Here is a 21,812-nt window from a genome sequence, read left to right as displayed (position 1 = left end):
TATTGCTATACACAAGATTCAACATTCATGGAAAACAGGCCCACATATCATCTACTGTTTGTCCCACAGCCCACTTAAGTGTTCACCTGACCACGAGATTCAATAGCTCCAATGACCTAATACTGCTCTGATCCACTCTACAACTTTCCTAAAGTAAGACCAGCTGTCAGGAAGGGGTGTCACTGTGGGAAAACAGGCCACCGCAAGATAAACTGGCCTATTCCCCAAATATCTGGTGATGTTTCCCAAAGAAGCATACGTGTGAGTGTAGATGGATTTCTGTGTATGATGCCTTATTTCTGATTTTGGCACACCCCCAAACAAGCTAACACAGGTGCTGTTTCTGAACTGTCTCCTGATATGCACTGTGTGTTAAGCTCTCCCAGAGCTCACAGTTAGTTAGCTGGCATGTGGCTCTATATTCTTCCGAATTTGCCACAAGATACGTAGCTTGGTGAGACTGTTCTAGAAACAACAGTACCGGGAAGAACCTAGTCAGGATAAGAGATCTGCCATCATGTAGGCAACTTGGGATGACTTGGGCCACACCCAGAGGTGCCCACATTCACCACACCTGCTGATCCTCGGGGACGTACCTGGACCGGCTGCCTGAGAAGGAGCTATGTCTGGAAGACCGGCTGGAGTAGGAGCTGTAGGATGAGGACCTGGACCGAGACCGGGATGAACCAGAGCCCGAGTAGGATGAAGACTGTGAAGACGACCTAGAATGTCCAAGGGGGAGAGAGAAGCCAGGTCTTCCTCCACCCCTGCCCTACCCACCGATGCCAGGCCTGCTTGTCCTCGGTGCAGGCCCCAGAATGACATGGCTACACTCACACACGGACACACCCACACAGATATACCCCCCACTTTCACACAGACACCAGCCTTTCGGACACCTTTGTGGACATGCTGCAGTCCCATTCTGCCCTAGTGGGAATGGTGTTTAAAGACCAAGACCTGGATGCTGGGTAACCCACTGTTGCTGTACACAGCTCCCAGGTCTTCAGAGCCAGGACATGGTGCCATGCGTGCAGGTGTCTGACTCTGCAGACACACGTATGTGAATTTCTCTATCTGTGCATGTAGCGAACCCTGAATCCACACCGGTATCTCCAGTTCTCGTTTCACCCTGCGGCTGCCCTGGACGCCCCTTCCTGATCTGTAATGCCTTTCTTGGGCAGGGAGAGATCCTGCTATCACCATCCACAACGTCCTCACTGGTTTGTGCAGAGCTAGTGTACATACAGATTTCAGAGCTGCTAACCCTAACTCATAGGAGAAACAGACTGACGGATTGGATGACGGGATTTGTGTTGTTGTGCTGGTCTCTCCTCTCGGTGTTTCTCCAGGAGTGACCCAGGCAAGCGTTCTCCCCTCACAAACACCTCCCACCCCCACCCTGGTTCACCAGCCAGGTCTGTGTTCCACTCTGAGTCGCCCGCATCCTAGCTGATCTCAGCATGTAAAGCTGTACTGAGGTTCTAAGCGCCAGTCTTGTTTGCTGCTGATGCTCCAGCTCCCAGGTACTTGGCAAGTTCAGCTAAACTAACAAACGCCTGTTTAGTCCTACTGACTTTTCCCCAGACCACTATAGTACTTAACTCCTGCGGTGTTTTTGAACCAGGCATTTGCACCAGCCTGTCTCCTTACCTGGAGGAATTGGAGGCAGAGGCTGATGAGGCTGATGTTTTTCGACGCCTTCGTGCACGGCTAGGGGAGACTGATACCCCAAGTTTCTTCTTGGGAGACTTGGACCGGCGCCAAGGGTCCTTCCACTCATCTGCTCGCTTCACCTGTGGCCCAGTGGAGGCTGCCTCCTTCTTTGGTGGCTCAGCTTGACGGCTAAAAACACAGAGGAGTTAGCAATTCTCAGGTCACCTTCCATTTGACAGTATTATTATTTTGTGAAAGAAACTGAGAAGTGAGATTTTTGAGGAATGCCTGAAAAATAAAAGGTCACCTACAAGAAGTAGCAGATATTCCGCTTAGAACAATATACACCTTGAACAAGACAAGCATAGCTCTCTCCATAAATGGTTTCTGCTCACATGTGTATTTTTCAGGGGAACATCCGTCTTTCTTTACCCTACCCAACCATACTGGTGTTTCCTTTTCTGAGGATAATTACTTATTGAATTCCTATCTTCCCCACTATACTGTAAGCTCTAGGGGAGGATAGGGAAGGAGACAGCCTTATCCAACACGTATTCTCTAGAGCTGGCACACAATGGGTACACAATAAACATGTATAAAATTAAAGGGTAATAAAATATTTTTTTCAAATGCATTAGAAATTTTGAGAAATATCAAACCCGAGTCTTAAAAAAGATTAATTTAATTCACCCAGAGAACATCCCTATTAAAACCCAGAGAGAGAGAGAGATGAGAAAGCAGCCCAGAGAAAGTCGCTGGGGCTCCTATACAATAGCCACTAACTGCAAATGTCCAGGCTGAGGACTGGTGGCTTAGCAGGAGAAGAAATGCTGGACTCAAGTGCAATTTGCCCCATATCCAGGCAGGACTATGTAAACGCTGAGTACAGGTGGGCAGATGAGACTACCTGCAAATGAATCAAGGCCTAAAGGCGAAGTCACACTGCACTGGAGAACCTGGGAGTGGAGGGAGGCGGCAGTCACTGAGTCCTGACTGTGGAAGCCCACCCACCGCTGCCCAGGAGCTCAGGGTGGAGAGAAAGTGGGAGCAGGAGGCTAAGCAGCTTTTGAGAGGATGCTCAGCACCAAGCCACAAACACCCACAGAAACAGAAACGCCTACAACCTAAACATCCCCACTTAAACACGACCCAATCTGCAGAGTCCCAGAACTGCTAACAGTGTATTTGCTGGCCCTGTGATTTTTTATTAATTAAAAAAATTTAAGTTCATTTGAAATTTTTAAAAAATACAGAAAGTAAAGACAAAGAAATAAAAATCCTGCTATCTTACTGTCCAGGGACAGTCAACAGTTAGCACTTCTGCCTTTCCCGTCCACCTCTCCTTTTATTTTCCACGATGCACACTCACACATGGCTCACGCTCAGCACAGCGGGGACCTGCCTGTGACTGCTCAGTCGTCAGCGGGAGCATCTCTTCCGCACTGTCCATTGGTGGAGACGTGGTCTTTCTCGACTGTGTGGTAATCACTGTCAGGTGTTATGTAATCTGAACATTTCTACACTGTTAGCTGTTTCTAACTTTTAAAAACCACAAATAACATTGAAATGACTCTTTATAAACAAATCTTATGGACATCTTTTTTTTTTTTAAGGGTCAATTCCTAAGAAGTAAAACCAGTGGGTCAAAAGAGATGAACATTTTACAATTTTGTGGTAAATTGTCAAATATTTTCCCCTAAAGTCAAAGTGACTTGTAATAACCCCACCAGTATGAGGTGCTGATTTTACCTTTCTCAACAATGCTGGGCTCCTGTGTCACCAGCGAAACACCATAAGCACTACCAGATAAAAATAACCCCCAAATCCTGGAAACTGTAAGACAGGATGAGGGTTCCAAGGTCTGGGTGGTTCACACTAAATGCGATTCTCGCTAAATGTTAAAATGCAGCACAGTAGTTTGCAGATGGAGCTGTAACCTGATGAGCTTGACTGGATCCCAACAACTGCACACACAGAAATGGGCTTCCGTTTGCTCCGGGTGGCACCTCCAATGGCCAGAGGGCTCTGACTTCTGTGCTTCCTGCCACCTGTGAGTTCTGGTCATCTGCCTTGTTCTTGGCAAGTTTTCTAGTAAGCTCTTCATTTATGAAGAACTGGAACACCTCCCTAGGCTATTTGCTTTTTAAGGTATTTGGTGGTTGTCTTTGACATATGGAATGTAACATTTTAACTGTCAAAGCAATTCCTTTTTCTTCTTTTGTGTAGCTTCTTTTAGGCTTACAGAGAGAGTCCTCCTCCATTGCAAGTCACATTCATCTGCATTTTTCTTCTAGGTGCCCTGAAGTTTCTTTCTTTCAACCACTCCTGGAGCACTGACTGACCAGCTTCTCTTTTCCACATGGTTTGCGACGTGATGCCACCTTTGATGAATATAAATTCTTATTCTGTGGGGGGAGTGCTCATGGGCTGAGCTCTCCCCTTAATCTATTTACTCTCAATTCTCTAGTCATATCTGCAGATAGGTCCCCAATATACAGATGATCCCCAAGTTATAATGGTTCAACTTATTATTTTTCAACTTCACAGTGGTGTGAAATATGCATTCAAGAGAAACTGTACTTCGAATTTTTATCTTTTCTCAGGCTAGTGATATTTCGTATCATTCTCTTGTAATGCTGGGCAGGGGCAGGTCCTAGTCAGCCATGAAATTTTGAGGGTCAACAACCAAGACATTACAGTGTATTCATTTTGTTAAATGACTGTACCCAACTGTAGGCTAATGTGAGTGTTCTAAGCAGGTTTAAGGCAGGCTGGGCTAGATGTTTGGTAGGTTAGATGTATTACATGCAATTCTGACTTGTGATATTTTCAATTTATAATGAGTTTATCAAGGAACATCTGTAGTTAAAATTCCCTATACTCTTACTTTGCAAAGATTTCTTGGTATGTCCTGCCTATTTTTATCTACAGAAGATCCTTAGTAACACAATCAGACCCTGTTCCCCCAGTCCCACTGGGCTTTGGGTTAGAATGTTATTAAACTTATTAATAGCATCTTGCTATTATTCATGTCTTCTTTTATGAGTGTCAGCATAGAAATAATAGTTTTCTACTTCTGGGGGGTAAATTTTATAATAGTTACTTATGAATTCACCACCACCAGCATTTCAGCATCTTGGGTTATACTTGGCCTTGCTATGACTAGCATCTACTTAGTATTATATTGTAGCATATAAAAATGACTGCTTGATATGTTTAATCAATCAATTCACCAACTAGAAGTTCTATACCTACTATTTGCCAAGAGTCCCAAACCAGGAGCAATGCCCAACATTTAAAAACTGCCCTAAGGACACCCTACACTGAGGCATAAAATCCCTGTTACTTTGGCCCAAACCCTGAGAACTATTACCACATAAGCTCATAAACGTGTCCGCCTGGAAGAGTAATCCAGGAAGGAGGTGAAACCTGTCTGACAAATCCAGCCTGTCACAGGCCATTGGGAGCTGCTTTCACCTTTATACTTCCTGTATTATTTCTGTTCTAAAAATGCAACAGGAAAAGAATACCTTGGTCACTAGGTTTTTCATTAGTCATCAAAGTGGTCCAGCTCTGTCAACTGGCAGCCCTTCTCACACAGGGAGAGAAGAGATGGAAATCAAGGGAATGATTCATGACACAGCATGACTGTACTGAAAGTCTCTGCTGTAGCGACGAGAAAGGAGAAAGAATGCTGAACCCTCACCCCATCACATAATGGAAAAACCACTTCAGGTCACACAGAGGCAACCAACACAGGTGTCCATTATCTTTTAGAGGCAACGTTTCCTTACCAGAAAGAATTTTTCATTCACTCATTTGACTATGAGTGTCAAAATGAGCTGGCTTCTTTAACAGTGCTAGAACAAGGCCTGGAGATGTCCCTAAAGTTTCTAATTTTCTGGGCTGGTGCCATGGATGGGCCTGAACATGCACATTACTCTGGTAAAGGCCATAAACAGATGGAGCAAACAGCTGGTGCCACCTTCCCCCTGACCTAACAAGGCTGGCAGTGACTGCACTTTAAAAGGGAAAATATTTTAATAATATTGTTGGTAACTGGATATAGAAAATCATGCAGTTGGCACAAAATGGAAGTTTAGGGATCACTGTGTTAGTAAGTCACTCTGTAGACCATCAAAGTTAAATACTAATGAGCTGAGCCTCAAGCAGTTTCTCTCCCTAGACTTGGGGCACCCAAACCAGAAAGAATGTTTTCAGACTTGGATGCAAAACTTAAAGTATCTATTTTAATGGTAGATGTTTTGAAAAGAATGACTGAATAAACTAATAATCAATACAAACTTCAATAAAATTCCATTTGGGAAAAATGTTCACATTGTTATCAGGGAAGGGCAGAAGGGGAAGAGGTAAGATCGGGTATGCTCCCAAACTCTCAGTCAGTCAGTACGGGAGTGTGGCCAAGCTGTAACAGCAGGAGTTATCAACAGGTCAGCTTTTCTTCTATTTCTCATTATTCTTTAGGGAGTTTTCCAAACTTTCTTAAATCATCATGGCTTACATTTATCACAGAAAACACCCCAACTGTTATTTAAAATTTTTTCCACTTCTCCAAAGAAAATCTTTTAATACTGTTGACAAGTACATGCTCTCGGGAATTTTACTAGTAATTGGTTTTAGTGATGTATTCTCATCTCTTACAGGAACCTCAAAGTAGTAGGAAAGTGCCCCTGCCCGCTGACTAGAGGCACTGGAGTGTCAAGTAGCTCATAAAGAGCACAATGCCACAGATGTCAGTCTCCTCACAGTTTCTAAATGAAACACCATCAGGGCCAGCAGAAGTCCTCATGTGTACCATAGCAAATTAAGCATGGCCCAGTTACTAAGGGAACAGTAACTAGGAAACAGGACTTAGGCTGATGTGCCCTGGAAATCCTGGTGAGGTTGGCACTTCTGACCATGGAATACACAGCCCTGTCCTTGGGTGGCCAGACAGGTTTGCTCAGGCAGTGGGGTCATGCTGGTGCCTCCACCCACTGGCAGAGAAGTGGGGCTGCTGCTGTGTTCTGAGAGAGCCCAAGACACTCAAGGCCGAAGCCCTACTCTCACTGAATGACAACACCCCAGAGGATAGCCTTGAAAACTAGAGAGAAACAAACTACACCCAAATGTGAAAGAGCAGGCTTGCCACCATTTCCACACATGCCACCCACCAAAGCTGAAGACATGGACAGGAACCAGCTCAATGGAAAGAGCTGGCTAGGTAAGACCTCAGTCAGGAAATACTTGCATTAAGAGCTGGCAGAATAGATTTGGAATTTGCATAAACACTTCTAAACAGAGACAGGGAAAAAACCCTTCAGTAATCTCTGATGGGGAAACGATCTTAACCAGGCACAGCTAAGACACAATCTTATCTCCCGGGCACCTAATCCTTGTTCAAGGCCACAGAGAGTCTCCAAGGAGCAGAGGTCAGCTGTTCTATGACTGTCAAACAAAAATGTCACAACAAAACACAATAAAGGGGCCTTGAGTCAGCTCAGGAGGAGCTCACATCTTACAGTGCCAGAGGTGTTACTGCCAATGATGCAAGGTCATCACAGCAAGCGTGTCTGGAAACTCCAACCTGGGCGGCTGCCAGATTTGAGGTCAAAGGTAAAAAAATAAAAGGATAAAAGGATAAAGGTTCTCTTCTGAAATCAAAAGGGTTAACTATCTAATAAAAATACAAGAAAAGGGAATTTGAAGCACATGGACTTTCTCGACTGAACTCACTCATAGCCACGTCTGGAGAAAGAGAACACCTTTTGTAGCAATTCTTCTCTGCTAGTTCATCCGGGAACCTTTGTGGAGAATTACACTGCTCACTTCCCTTAACACTGAGCAGAACTGCCCACAGAAGTCCCCAAATACGCTTGGGGCTGCCCTGCCCCTTCCCTGGACTATACCCCACTGGTCCCTCCTGCCTGGACCCCAAGTGCACACAGCCTCTGAATCCCTTCCTGCCCCATGCCATACAAGGCAGGAGGCTCCCATTCCCAGCTCACCTGGGTGGACACCTGCCAATAGAAGACACTCTGAACCCCAATCCCTCCCTTCCTCTGGAATGTCCATCTTGCGTGAAGTCCCGCGCACTCCCCACCCAAGACTATCATTATTTTTTATGATCCACCCAGCTGGCTGTAAACCTTCCTCCAACCTCCACTATGATGCATGGCCTTCTCTTAGGGACCTACACACAGGTAAGAATGTGATCTAACTTGTATTTCCTACTCACATTTCTCAACGGTGCGTCCCTCAGAGGACTGAGAAGGCCTGCAGCACATGCCAATGCATACTGAATCAACGAGGCCCAGAGCAAGTCCCAGAACCCTGCCTGGGAGGTCCTGATTGAGTGCGGCTTTCCTAGTGCCCGTGGACTTACACTAAGGACTGCCATCGCAGGTGACAGTCCTTCCAAGTGAGGCTTGAGAAAGTCGGGGCAGGACAGACAGGCTTTCCCCAGTGAGGGGGCACCTGGGGATGAAAAGACCCATCACTTCAATCCTTAGATTTTGAAAACATATTTAAACTTAATTACAAGCAGGTAAACCTGAGAAAACTAACTACTAACAACTTACATTTTAATTTCTGGGTCAAGAACAACAATCCATACTGTTTCAAGTGGTGGGTATTAAGACTTCCTGTTTCCATGGTGAGGACTTGTCATCTGAATACATTTTCTGAATTTCTAAGACTCTGAACACGAGCTTAGGTACTTTATGGCATTTCTCCACTTCCACCCTTGGTCCCCACAGTGAATACACAGCTATAACTATAAACAGAGTAAGGGAAACAGGCTCAACAATGCTTTTTTCTAATTCAGGATTGTATTTGTATTCATCTGTACTTATCTAATTCCTACCCATATCAGATGTCTATACTCAGCTTTAGAGGATGAGAGACAACTATTTATCTTTTCATCTTTATCAAATAGGCCTCTTTTGGACAGTTCAGTGTGTAAGGAGTCAATAAATTAAACAGGATACACTTTTTCTCAAAAAAGCTGTGGGCACAAAACTTTCTCCAAGTCAAGCAATTAAGCCCTGTCCAGGACACAGCAGAATGAGAGATTAGAAAGGTAAAACAGGTTTATTAAATCCTCAGGGGAGTGTCTTTTGTGCTAATAGAAAGATCAGTGACTATTTTAAAGCCCAGTCTAAGTGCGGAGGAATTAGCCCTGAGCAGTCTGAGTGGAGTGGGTGCCCGGCAACCTGCTCATCACAAGGCTTCAGGACAGCACTGTCCTGCTTCCTCAGGTTACGCACATCCTGTGTGGTTGCTGACGACAGTCCAGGTGTGGTTGTCTGATGCAATCAGTGTCAGCAAATGCATGCGACACCAACATGTGAGCCTAGGTTGTACCTGGGCTCCCAACTCCTAGTGCTCAAATTCAGGGAGTCAATGAATTTCACCATTTAAGATGTGCATATCAATGGAATGGCACTGAAAGGTGGTGATCAGTTGTCTACTGCTGAGACAAAGCAGAGAAAACCCAGAGGACCAGCATCATGCTAGGCATGGCCAGAGGCCCAAGAAAACAGGGAGGAAAGAAGTCACTATAAGTTGAGGGAAAACCGGGGAAGGGGGGCAGTGCGAGAGAGAGAGAGGGAGAGAGAGAGGGAGAAAGAGAGGGAGGGAGGGAGGGAGAGAGGGAGAGAGAAAGAGAGAGAGAGAGAGAGAGAGAGAGAGAGAGAGAGAGAGAGAGAGAGAGAGAGAGAGAGAGAAAACGTTAAAAAGCAAAGAAACCAAGAGTGTGTGTGTGCGTATACTTTAAAAAGCAGTCTCATAGACCAGTCAGAGCAGACTCAAGTGACTTCTCTCTAGAGTGGCAGAAGGCTACACAACCTCAGTCACAGCCATAAGGGCGAGTCTGAGCTGGACAAAAACACACAGGGTAGTGATCTGCCGTTACCATCCCTGACCTCAGGTATTCCCTGCCCCCGAGGGTGACCCTAGAACAGTGGTTCCAAGCCTTTGTGGGGGCAGTTACAAACCCCTTTGAAGAAGGCTATACATGCTCCTCAACACACCCTTGGTGTGCCTCAAACTGGAGATCCACAGGTTAGCATGCTAACAGCAGGGCAACCGTGAGGGTGAATTGACAGCCCACCAAACACCGGAACTGACAGGCCTTGCAAGGGACACTGGCAGCCCGAGGTGACCAGAAACCCATCTGGGAAACCAGGAAACAACCAGGCTTCAGTGAGTATGAAAAAAGGGGTGGGAACAGGTGCTTCCTTATAAGGATTAAGCAAATCTCCTAGGAAATGAAGAGCCTGCCATTTCAACCTCAAGAGGCACCAAACCTCAAACACACAGGCAGTCTGAGAAATTCCTCCAGCAAGGTCCCAGTCACTACTTATATCTAGAATGAAATTAATTTGCCTATGCCACACAGAAAGCATAGTCACTGGCTTGGCTGTGAAGAGTAGACAGAAGTTTCATAAAGGAATTTCTGATCTATTTAAAAATAGCAGCAGTATAGGAGTACACGAAAGTTCTCAAAAGGCAAACCTGGGTGAAGGGTGATACTGTCACTAAATACAGTGACACTGCATCTAGCCTAGGAGGACTACAGAAAGGCTGAGAAATCCCTGAGGTAGAGGTGTGACAGAAGACAGCTACAGACCTACAGACTGGGCAGGTGAGGGAAAACCACAGGAAAGAGAGCTGGCAGGTGGGGAAGAAGAAGGGGGTGTCTGTTATCTTGCTGGTTTGTGCCTCTCTCTCCTGGTAATGGGGTGTCTGGCCTTAAAGCTCTTGCTGGTTACAGATGAAATGGAAGAACCACTATACTTCATTAAAGTTTATCACTGTCCATTCCTGTGTAGGTCACTTAGACCCTGCGAGTAAGACCTCCAGGGCAGATTCTGTCCTCACACAGCAGCTAAGGACAAAAGCTGCACAAGTGGCTCTTTCTGAATGTAGTTACGTCGTACTCCCATTTTAGGTGAACAAAATTCTTTTCGTCTAGCTACTGATGAAAATTCCCAGCCTGTCAAAGGTTAAATAAATAAACTTCTATAAAAAGGAGATCATATAAAAGTATTACTGCAGGGAAACTCAGCCATCTCCTGAAGTGGTCATGCCAGCTCGGGCTGGTCAAGGCAAAGACACTAGAGGGTGAGCTGGAAGTTCTGCTCTGGTGAAACCCCAGCCCTTAAGCTGGTAGTGAGGCTGATGGGGCTCCAGGCAGGGGAAATCAAACATGGAGTTCAAGGTTCCCTATCAGCAGTCAGACAGGCTGAATCCAGACCAAGTGATGGGAGCGCCCCACTTTTGCTGATGGCAGTAGGCACTGGAGGTGGAGACCCACAGAAGCATAACTAAGAGTTTGGAGAGGAAAAGAAGGCACAAACTAGGTCAGAAAGGGGGTGTAGGGTGGAGAACAGACCTGTCTAGTTTGGTGAGAAAAGCTGCATCTGATTTTAGGAAGAACTCACTTAGGCTTCCTGAACCCTGACCTACTAGTTCAGCCAAGTTCTTACTTTCCTTGCTTGAGAGTCTTGTGATTGTGCAAACGTAGGATCTGAAGGCTACTCACAGCAATCTGCTGTTTGGGGACCAAACCAATAAATGCCACTGCTTTTAAAACACTTTTTTTTTGGATTCGTATGTACAGTATTCCCTCACTTATTGCGGGTATTATGTTCTAGACTCCCCCACCCCCCACGATAGGTAAAAATCTGCGAAGTAGGCACCTTACATTTATTTTAGTATTTATATATATTTTAAGGCTTTATAAACCCTTCCCACACACTTATAAACCGTTCCCAGGCCCTTATTAACTTTTCCCACTCCCTTATTAACCTTTTCCACACTTTTATAAACACTACTTATGTTCTTAAACATATTTTACACTCTTAAACCTACGTAACTCTAACAACATATGTATATGTACCGCAAAATCCTGCGAGATAGCAAAAATCGCGATAAATAATTAAATAGAATATTTTTTAAAATCCCGTGATACAGTGAGTCCGCGATAAGTGAACCGCAATATAGAGAGGGAGTACTGTACTTTCCTCTAAAACGGTCAGGTGACATTGGAGATACGAGTGAGCGCTAGACGGGCATCTGTACCATGAATTAGTAACAAGCAGAGAAACAGAGCTGACTGTGTGGCTGTCCTACAACATGGTTCTCTAAAATGGACCCTCGTAGGTATAAAATCCCCCTCCTGGGTCCCTCAGCTGGAAATACAGACACCTGACTTGGAAAAACTGCTTGGCTTCTTAGAAATAAGCAAGACTAACATGTTAGTAAGAGCTGGGGAAGGGGTCTGTAGCCTGACTATAAATATGTTTGTAAACTACAAAACCACAGAAGTGGACTAGCTGATATGATTAGGAAACCACGGAGCCACAGGGTCAGTCTCTTTGTGCCTCTGATTCAAAGACCAGGAATCTGGATATGCATGAGAAGAACCATTTATGAATCTGGAAAGCAGACTGAGTTAGTCCTGTTTGTAGAACTCAGTCTGTAATTTTACCAACACTACAGCACTCACTTGTGTCACATAAGGTAAAAATGCTGGCTGCTACCAAATCCAACTCATTTATGGCTCCATCAAATGTTCATGAGTGCCAGCTTTGTGCCAGCCCTGAGACTGAAGCGTCCACCGGGGATTACATTCTAGAAGGGAAACAGGTGATAACCGGTAAGTGAATGAGAAAGTGGTAAGAGCTATGACGGACATTAAAGCAGCGTGGGAAGACAGGTAGAGTGAGTGGGGGGACCTCTCTGAGTAGTGGGATTTGAGCAAAGCCCTGAAGACACTGGGGCAGAGGGAATGGCAGAGCAAAGGCTGAGACTTAGAATGCGTTTGATGAACAGCAGAGAGGTGGGAGTCGCTGGTGGATATGAGCAGAAGGGCACCAGGCCTCATCTCCCAGAAGTGCCCCAGTGGGAACGCAGCCCTAGGCCTGAATCCAATCTGGGAACACCGTGCATATCCGTAAGGAGCTTCAAAAGAACCAACAATAGAAAGATCAACATCAAGCTTTTCTATTCAAATTTAAAGAGTGATTACTGTAACAGAAAGATTCAACAAAGCAGCCTTTTAAAGAACAAACCCTCTCAGTGTACCTAAAATATGTGATTTACCCTGGAAGGCCTTTAAGAACATTACTTTGCCCAAAGTCAGGAAAGCATAAAAAAAAACAAAAACAAAAAAAACCCAACTAATTTAGGGAGGCCAACTCATTGCAATTTAGATGAAAACAGTCAAAACTAGCACTTATCACAACTGAGTGTCCTTCTGCAGCCATAAATAACCCTAAAATGAATGACTACTGTCCTGACATTTACTTTCAGAAACACAACTATACACAAGAAAGGAGCTTGTCTAATCAAAATGTCGAGAAAGAGGGATGACCACCTGGATTCATCCATCAAAAACCGGTTAGAATTAATAAACGAATTCAGTACAGTTGCAAGATACGAAGTCAACATACAAAAATTAGCTGCCTCTCTATACACTAACAACAAACTATCTGAAAATGAAACAAACAACTCTGTTTAAAATTGCATCCAAAACAAAATACTTAGGAATAAAATTTAACCAAGGAGATGAAGAATATCTACAATAAAAATACCAGACATTGATGAAAGGCACAAGTAAATAGATATTCTGTGCTCATGTATTGGAAGAACTAATGCTGTTAAAATGCCCATATTACCCAAAGTGATCTACAGATTCAATTCAATTCCTATCAACATTTCAATGTCATTTTTGATAGAAATAGAAAAACAACCCTAAAATTTGTATAGAACCACAAAATACCCCCGAATAGTCAAGCAATCCTAAATAAGAATAGCAAAGTTGGAGGCAGCACACTTCCCAATTTCAAACTATACCACAGGGCTATAGTAATCAAAACAGTATGGTATTGACATAAAAACAGACACATAGATCAATGGACTACAACTGAGAGCCCAGAAATAAATTCTTGCATATAAGGTCAACTTATATTTTACAAGGGAGCCATAAATACTGAATAAGTAAAGAACAGCTCTGACCAGTGTGGCTCAGTTCTTTGGGTGTCATTCTGCAAAGCCAAAAGGTTATTAGTTCACTTTCCAGTCAGAGCACTTGTCTGCACTGTGGAAAGGCTAAATATGAGAGGCATATATGAGAGGCAACCGATTGAGGTTTCTCCCCCTCTCTTTCTTGCTCCCTTTCCTTCTCTCTAAAAATAAATAAATCTTATAAACATCCCCCAAAAAACTTTTAAAAAATGGGCAAAGGATCTGATTAGATATTTTCCCAAAGAAGACATACAATCAAGATATGAAAAAATGCTCTACATCACTAATCATCATAGAAATGCAAATCAAAAACACAACGTGCTATCTCCTCCCACCTGCTAAGATGGCTATTATACAAACAAACTAACTAACTAAAAAGAATGTGGAGAGATGGGGAACCCTGTTGCACTACTGGTGGGAATGTAAATTCGTGCAGCCACTATGAAAAACTATATTTAGGTTCCTCAAGACATTAAAAATAAAACCACAATATGGTTCACCAATCCAATCCCATTTCTGGGTATATATCCAAAGGAGATGAAATCACTCTCAATGGAACATTATTCAGCCATGAAAAAGGACACCCTGACATCTGTGACAACATGGAAAGATTTTAAGGGCAGTATGCTAAGTGAAATAAGCCAGACAAAGACTCACTGTATGTTCTCATATTGAAATTTAAAAAAGCCAAACTCACAGAGACAGAGTAGAATGGTGGTTGCCATGTGCTAAGGCATGGGGCAAATGAGATGTTACTCAAATGATACAGATTTTCAGTTATAAAATAAATAAGTTCTGGGATCTAACATTTAGCATATGTTAGAGTTAACAATACTACATTGTATATATAAGTTGCTACGAGAGTAAACCTCAAATCTTATCACCACACACACAAAAAGTAATTATGTGAAGTGATGCTGATATTAACTAACCGTAGTATGGTAATCATTTCACAATATAAATGTATCAAATTATCACATTATATACCTTTAAATCATGTAACATTGTATGTCAACTGTAACTAAATAAAGCTGGAAAAAATAAGAGACCACTCCTTTAAAAAAAAAGAAAGAAAATGAACATGATCGTGAAAGTGAAAATGGCAACCCAGAGAATGGAAGAATGTATGTGCAAACTAGATATCTGATAAGGGACTTGTACCTAGAATATATACAGAACTTTTACAACTCAGTAATAAATATTACTAAATTTAAAAATGTCAAAGGATCTGAATTAATATTTTTCCAAAGGTGATGTACATATGGCCAATAAGCACATGAAAAGATGCTCAACATCCTTAGTTATCAGAGAAAAGCAAATTAAACTACAATGAGATAGCATTTCATACCCAACAGAATACCTATCATCAAAAAGTTAAGTGCTGGCAAGGATAAAGAAGAAATTGGAACCTCAGACATTTCTGGTGGGAATGGGAAATGTTGTAGCTATTATACTTTGGAAAAGTCTAGAGTTCCCCAAAAAGTTAAAAAGTTACCACATGATCCAGCAATTCCACTCCTAGGTTTTCATCCAAGAGAAATGAAAACTATGTTCACATATCAACTTGTACATTAACGTTCATATTTGTGATAGCCAAAAGGGAGGAACAACCCAAATGTCCATATGATTCCATTTATATGAAATATCTATGATAAAAAAATCCAGAGACAGAAAGTGAATTAGTGGCTGCCAGGAGCCAGATGGACGTTTGGGGGAAAATGGGGAGTTACTACTAATGGGTATAAGGTTTCTTTTTTGGGGACACAGGTGTTTTAAAATTGTGGTGATGGTCCCACAAGTCTATGAATACTCTATAACCACTGAATTTGTACATTTTAAATGGGTGTATTGCATGGTCTGTAAATTGTATCTCAATAAAACTAAAACACACACACACACACACAGTTCATCAAGTTCTATGATGTCTAATGAGGACCACCTGTCCTGCTCCGGATTTAAATATGTTTAAAAAGAAAGAAAAGCTGTGTGAAGCCTCAGAGCCTGCCTCGCCCCTCAGGCCTTTCTTTGCTGTGGGGCATGTCCTCACTGCCCACCACAGCAGTCCAACTGGCAACTCACAGAGCAGCATGGAACCTGCCACACAGGACAAGCTAAGTGGAGAGGCCAGCAGTCCACCTGGGGACTATGGTCCTGCATTCAAGCTGCTAGAGTGCCACACTGTGGTCAGTAACATGCACACCCTACAGTTCCTAATTGCTTCTTCCAAGCCCCAGGTGAACTATGAAGCCAACACTTTCCTGATTTAGGACATATGATGGTGTACACAGTGCATGTTTCATAACACACGTTACATGATGGGGCAGCAACTACACATCAAAACACATTAACATTTCTTTAGCGACTGACTTTGAGACTGTGGGCACAGAGCTGTGGGAAGGAGGCAGGGCCAACACAGTGGAGCTGGAGGTTCCTCCTCTTGAGACCCCACAACCTGGCCTGCAAGACCCCAGCACGGAACCCGATGGTGGGTGGCCTACCTTGGTGGCTGTGGGGAGCGGGGCTTTGGCTTCTCCTTTTCCTTCTCCCGCTCTTTTTCTCTGTCTCGGTCTCTGTGCTGTCTGTCCTTCTCGTCCCGCTTGGCTCGCTCTCGCTCCCACTCCTCTTTCCTCCGCTGGCGTTCCTTGTCTCGCTCGCGCTCACGCTCCCGTTCCCGCTCACGCTCCCGTTGCCGGCGCTCCCGCTCTCGGTCTCGCTCCCGCTCACGCTCTCGCTGTCTGTTCTCTCGCTCTCTTTCCCTTTCCCGTTCCTTTGTTGAAAAGCCAAATACACATAGACTCACCAGCTGCAATTTAAACTCTTATAATGGAAATTATAGAGAAAATGCAAAAGAGCAAGCAAATGAAGATTAGGGAACAATCTTGGGTGGTAATTTTGTTTCAGTTTCTCCTTAAAACACAATGTTAAAAAATGAATTCTATGACAAATTAGAATGGAACACAACCTAAGAGTGAACTCTTCTATCTACTAATTCTAGATAAATCAGCTTCAAGGGCTGGTGTAAGTTCTGGCTGCCAGCATATGATCCCATGGGCCTCCCTGGCTCAGCTCTCTGTATGTAGGGTAGAGACAACATAGGCTTTGCAAAGGCTCAGACCCTGGACATCTCCAGCTGCATAGTGGTATCTGGAACTGTATGGACACCCACAAATGGTGGTTCTTGTTTTTCTAAAACAATCCTTGAACACCTTTTTGAACTATTACTCTGTTCTCATTCATTTATTTGCTCTAATATTCACAGTTAAAAGTAAATAATGCCCAAATCACAGTACACTGACAGGTTTTGAGCTTTAGGTGGCCTGCGAAGAAATGAAACGCACTCCTGACCTTCATGCTGGCCCCCCTGGACACAGTGAGGAAATGTGGTGGAAAGGGACTCTAACAGGTCCCTGCTACTTTCAAGGCTTCCCTGCCTGGCACGAGGCACTGCACCCCTGTACCCCAACCCAAGTGAGGAATCTGCTGTACTGGGGAGAGGGGCACAGATGGTCAACCAGGATCCTCATCTCTCTACAAGCTCATCATCTGATGAGTTCCCAGGCCTGTCACCTTCCTAAAAACACATGACTCTGTCACACAAGTCATAGCCTAAAAACTACTAAATTGTCTAACGGATCTCTTCCTAGTGGAAGATTTTTCCTACCATGCTAAAAGCATAAGATTAGGGACTCAAAGGCTGAAGGGCATATATTCACAAATGTACTAAACTCAAGAAAATTACCAATATAGACTAGTTCTCTATTAGACTAAGGCATGGTTGGTAGAGGACCAAAAGAATGTACTTAATTGGTTAAGCATGACAAATGGTATTACTAAGGAGTCTGAAAAAATAACACTCTTAAGGGGGTGGAACACACTTCCCTACCAACTTGTATCAACAACCCAATCAGCAAATCTAATTCAACAACAACAACAAAAAAAAACCCCAAAGAAAATATATAGCAAGAACACAGATAAACCCAAGGAAGTCTCTGTTCAAATCACCACAAATTTAGTCTGTGGATCTGAATCAGTTCTTCAGAGTCACTTTGGGCTTGAGTTACTACACTGTGCCCACATAATTAAGCTCACATAAAGTTCTATATGTAGAAAAAGAAGGTGATTTTAACAAATCAATCGGTAAAGTTCAGATCTGCAAATCTAAGTCCTACTTACCCGGTAGTTGTGATACGGTTCTGTTTCTGTATATTGCACCCTGAAATTCTCGTACTGTCCACCACGCCAGAACCGTTCTATTTCATAGTCATAATAAGGATCTGCATAAGGCTCAAGTCTGAAAAACAAATAAAAAGTAAATCTTTTCACTTAAAAATAGTATAGTAAATATACTACATAAAATGTTGGCAAACTGAATCCAAAACCACGTTAAGAAAATAATATATCATTACTAAGTGGGATTTATTTCAGCAATGCAAGGGTGAATCAGTATTAGGAAATTTATGAGTATACCTCATATGATAATAGACCTAGAGAGAAAAGTCATAGAATTCTATCTACAGATAATAAGAACATCTGTGACAAAAATTCAATACCACTTCCTGATAAAAATACTCAAGGAAACAGGAAAAAATACTTTCTTAGTGTGATAAAATATATGTATACACTTTAGAATAAAGCTAACATCTCACTTGAGGGAACAGGGGAAGTATTTCTGTAAGACTGGGATGGTGGGTCACTGCAGCCTCCCCAGTGACCCACCATCATACTGGAGGCACTGCCAATGACATCGGACTCGAGGTGTCCTAGAGAGGCATTATGGGAAAAGTAGAGATATTATCTCAATTTGCAAACTGAATAATGTTATGCCTGAAAGATTGAGGCTGGATGATAAAGCCAATTCAAACAGCCAGAAGGACCCAGTAAGGCAGACAGAGAAAAATTAACATCAAGAAACCAACACCTTCATATACACAAATATTAACCAGTTAGGAGACAGAGGGTAGAGAATACTTCATTTCAGCAGAAAGAAGAAAAGACAGGACTTGGGAACAAAATACATTTAACCAGAAATATGTTGAACCTATTTGAGAAAAACTTTAAAACGCTCTTGAAAGACACAAAAGTCGCTGCCATCTCCACTCATCTTCATGGCCTTCTCTGCTGGCTGCTTTCTAGGAAATCTCTCCTCTGGTGTTTCCAGTGGCCCTGGCAGAGATAACCCAAGGCTGGCTCTGCCAAATGAAACCATTCTTTTTCATCCTAAACAGCCAAACATCTTTCTAACAATCTAACCCTCACACCACTCAGACAATATTTAATGACAACAACCAGGAATTATGAGAAAAGGCTTGCAGGACTGCATCTGCTACACAGAAAGGAGAGAATACAGTCCCTGGGGCAGAGACTTATCCTGTGACCTTAAAAAGATAAAACCAACACAATACATAGCCAATGAAGACCCCAGAAAACACTTTTCCAAAAGGGTGTTGAGGGTACGTGCTCTGAGGGTACGTATTCTATCAAAGGAGGGAGTGCAAGCAACTTTGTCTGACGGAAACTGGTTAAGCAAAATAACAATGGCCTCTCTCCTTCAGGATTTTTCAGTCTTAGGATACAGTGGACAGGGAAAGGGCATGCGGCATTCTCTCGGCCTCCTTCCCTCAGAACCAAGCCTGGGCTGCCCACCAGCCCACAGGGTCTGGGTCTGCAGGAGTTCATAAAATGCTGTCATGAACTCAACCTGGCAATCACTGCCTCTTTGGGCCCAGATATCAAAGGATGAAATCTGGCAAGGGTGCATTCCTAGGCCTGGGGGGTGTGGCCTGACAGTCTGGCCCTGGTTTACTATGCAGCTCTGTTCTAGACAGAGCAACTGCCAATGACCTCATTCCTTGAAGATGACTCCCTGTGCACCTTGGGAGCCTCTTGTGTCTTCTGAATCACAGGCTGTTTGGGACTCAGTCGAGTACTCCTGGTACAGTGCCCCACAGCCCCATTCAAAGATGACATTTCTTAATGACTCCTACACATGAAGTCTTGCAAGTCAGGTGGTGTCTAAAGTGCCTGAGGGGGTGGAAATAGAACTTTAAAAGCTACGAACTGGTATGTGTCTGTCTAAAAAGCATTACTTTTACTAAGTGATCCTGCTAGGTAAATTGTTTAATTCCAAATAAATATAAAGAAAAAACCAATTTTCCCATTCTCTATACCATTTCAGAATACTTTCTCAGGAGTTCTTGAATGGGTAGCTTTTCCACAGCTTCTACAACCAATACCTAGCTCCACAAAACCAGAACATTATCACATTAAGGAGGTTCTACATGACAACTATTCAGTTTTTCTCTAAAACTCAGCAGCAGGACCTCTGATGGCCTATATATCTGGAATTGAAATCAGTGGTTCTCACACTTTGGTGGGCACCAGAATCACCTGGGGGGTGCTGGGCTCCACCCTCCTAGAACTTCTGATAGGATAGCTTTGAAAGAATACATTCCCAACAAATTCCCATGTGATGCTGCTGGTGGTCCAGAGACCACCTCTGGAGAGCCACACCTTTCAGTTATTTTGCCAACTTTCCCTACTTGAGCTGTAATGCTGATCACAGGTTTGCTGTGTCACGAGGTAAGGAGCACCTGGGCACAATGCAGTCACATGCAGGGTCCCAGTAGATGAGAATCACTAAGGCTTGGTCATTTTGAGCCTGTTGTAAAATTCTGATTTAGTTTCTCAGTCACCCTTCCACACTGCAAAGCACACCCTGCTTTCCCAGCTGTTACACGAGGGCTGGCCAACTTGGGTGGGGAAGAGGCCCGCTCTGCCCTGGCTTCCTTCTGCAGCCAACAGCAGCAGCGCCCTTCCGCTTCTCCAGGCCCAGACTCATCGCCCACCTCGAAGATGCCAACATAGCTGGCCCACATCCCCTCCTCAGAGGTCTGAATTCTAGGCCCGACTCCCAGCTTTTCAGTTTTAATAGCGCCTCCCCACTCTCCACCATGGCAGCTACCCTTTCTACTTCTGTAGCCACCTAGAAAGCATGTCTTTATGTTAAATGCTCTCCATTAAAATAGCCAGGTGGTTTCTGCTGGGTGGACCCTGGCTGACACAGCCCTTGCACTGAGTGCCATCAGAAATAGCCGGGGCACTTTCTCACCTGATACACACACCAGGCCCTGTTCCCGGAGGTCTGGACCAGGTCTGGGTGGGGCCTGGCATGTGTATATTACAAAAGCCTTGGTTAATTCTGATGCACAGCAGATGTTGAAAAAACAAACAAAACACAAGTAAAACCTGGCTCTAAGGTCCGTTACAGAAGCTTCAGTCTGAGAGCCCTGTCGCACTGACCTTCCCCAACAGACACAGCAGCCATCGGCAGCCTGGCACCAAACATGGGACAGGGCTAGAGCACAGCTGCTTGCGCAGCTGAGGCCGCCACAGAACCAGACCCGCCAGACTGCTCCCCATTGAACACATTTTCTGGGTCCATGCTCCAGTCAGGACAGGAAACAAGAGTGTCAAGGATGCACCCTGAGGTTCTACAGCCTTTTCTTTCACCACTCACAAGAACCACACTCAGAGAAGGTTCTGTAAAAACTAGCTCCTGTGACTCTAACAAACACCTCCGAGGCAAGGAGGACAGTGTCATCACCTTCACTGACATTGTAAAGAGGTGAGGCCTCAAGACTTGTGGCAATATGCTCTTGGCAACCGCTCCCGACTCAGACACTCCTGTGATCGAGTACTTTTCCCACATACAAAATTAGAAAACCAAGTTTTAATTACTCTTTAAATCTCTACCCTTCGACCTCTGAGCTGATAGCTATATGACAGGCGTGAACACTAGAGCATCCTCCCCTCTCCTCTCTGTAAGCAGAAAGCCCAGAGGAGCGTAAATAAGGAACAGGGGGCCAGGAGACAGCCTAGTGGGTCCAGTCAACATGACTGAATCCTGAAACACAAGCATTGTATGTGCTCCTTTTTACTGTGCACCTTTTACCGTCATTTCAGCCAGAAGCCAGATTGTGACTTTCCAGTAGCAAATGTAAATAAATCAAATGTTGCTATAAGACTAACAGGGCGCTACAGCAAGTTCAGATCACTGACGGCAGTGTGGGCGCAGGTCGTGTTGTCCCGTGACCTGAGCTCACACTAAACTGGCTTCTCAGGAA

The 21,812-nt window shown here is 43.9% G+C and overlaps 1 protein-coding gene across 2 annotated transcripts in view; it reads right to left on the bottom strand.

Annotated features, from left to right (window-relative positions):
- ZC3H18 (zinc finger CCCH-type containing 18) overlaps window positions 1-21,812 on the bottom strand; it is a 61,936-nt gene that overhangs the window by 9,953 nt on the left and 30,171 nt on the right. For both annotated transcript variants that reach the window (XM_090259005.1, XM_090259006.1), the window contains 4 exons: window positions 17,863-17,980; window positions 16,188-16,456; window positions 1,654-1,845; window positions 597-722 (listed from right to left, as the gene is read on the bottom strand). In XM_090259005.1, the coding sequence (XP_090115131.1) occupies window positions 597-722; window positions 1,654-1,845; window positions 16,188-16,456; window positions 17,863-17,980 (705 nt within the window). The remainder of the gene's footprint in view (window positions 1-596; window positions 723-1,653; window positions 1,846-16,187; window positions 16,457-17,862; window positions 17,981-21,812) is intronic.

The sequence above is a fragment of the Furipterus horrens genome, unplaced genomic scaffold (genome assembly GCF_987537825.1).
Source record: "Furipterus horrens unplaced genomic scaffold, mFurHor1.1.pri manual_scaffold_13, whole genome shotgun sequence".
Lineage (NCBI taxonomy): Eukaryota > Metazoa > Chordata > Mammalia > Chiroptera > Furipteridae > Furipterus > Furipterus horrens.
The sequence above is the reverse complement of the archived record's forward strand: the minus strand, read 5'-3'. Positions and strand labels throughout refer to the sequence as shown.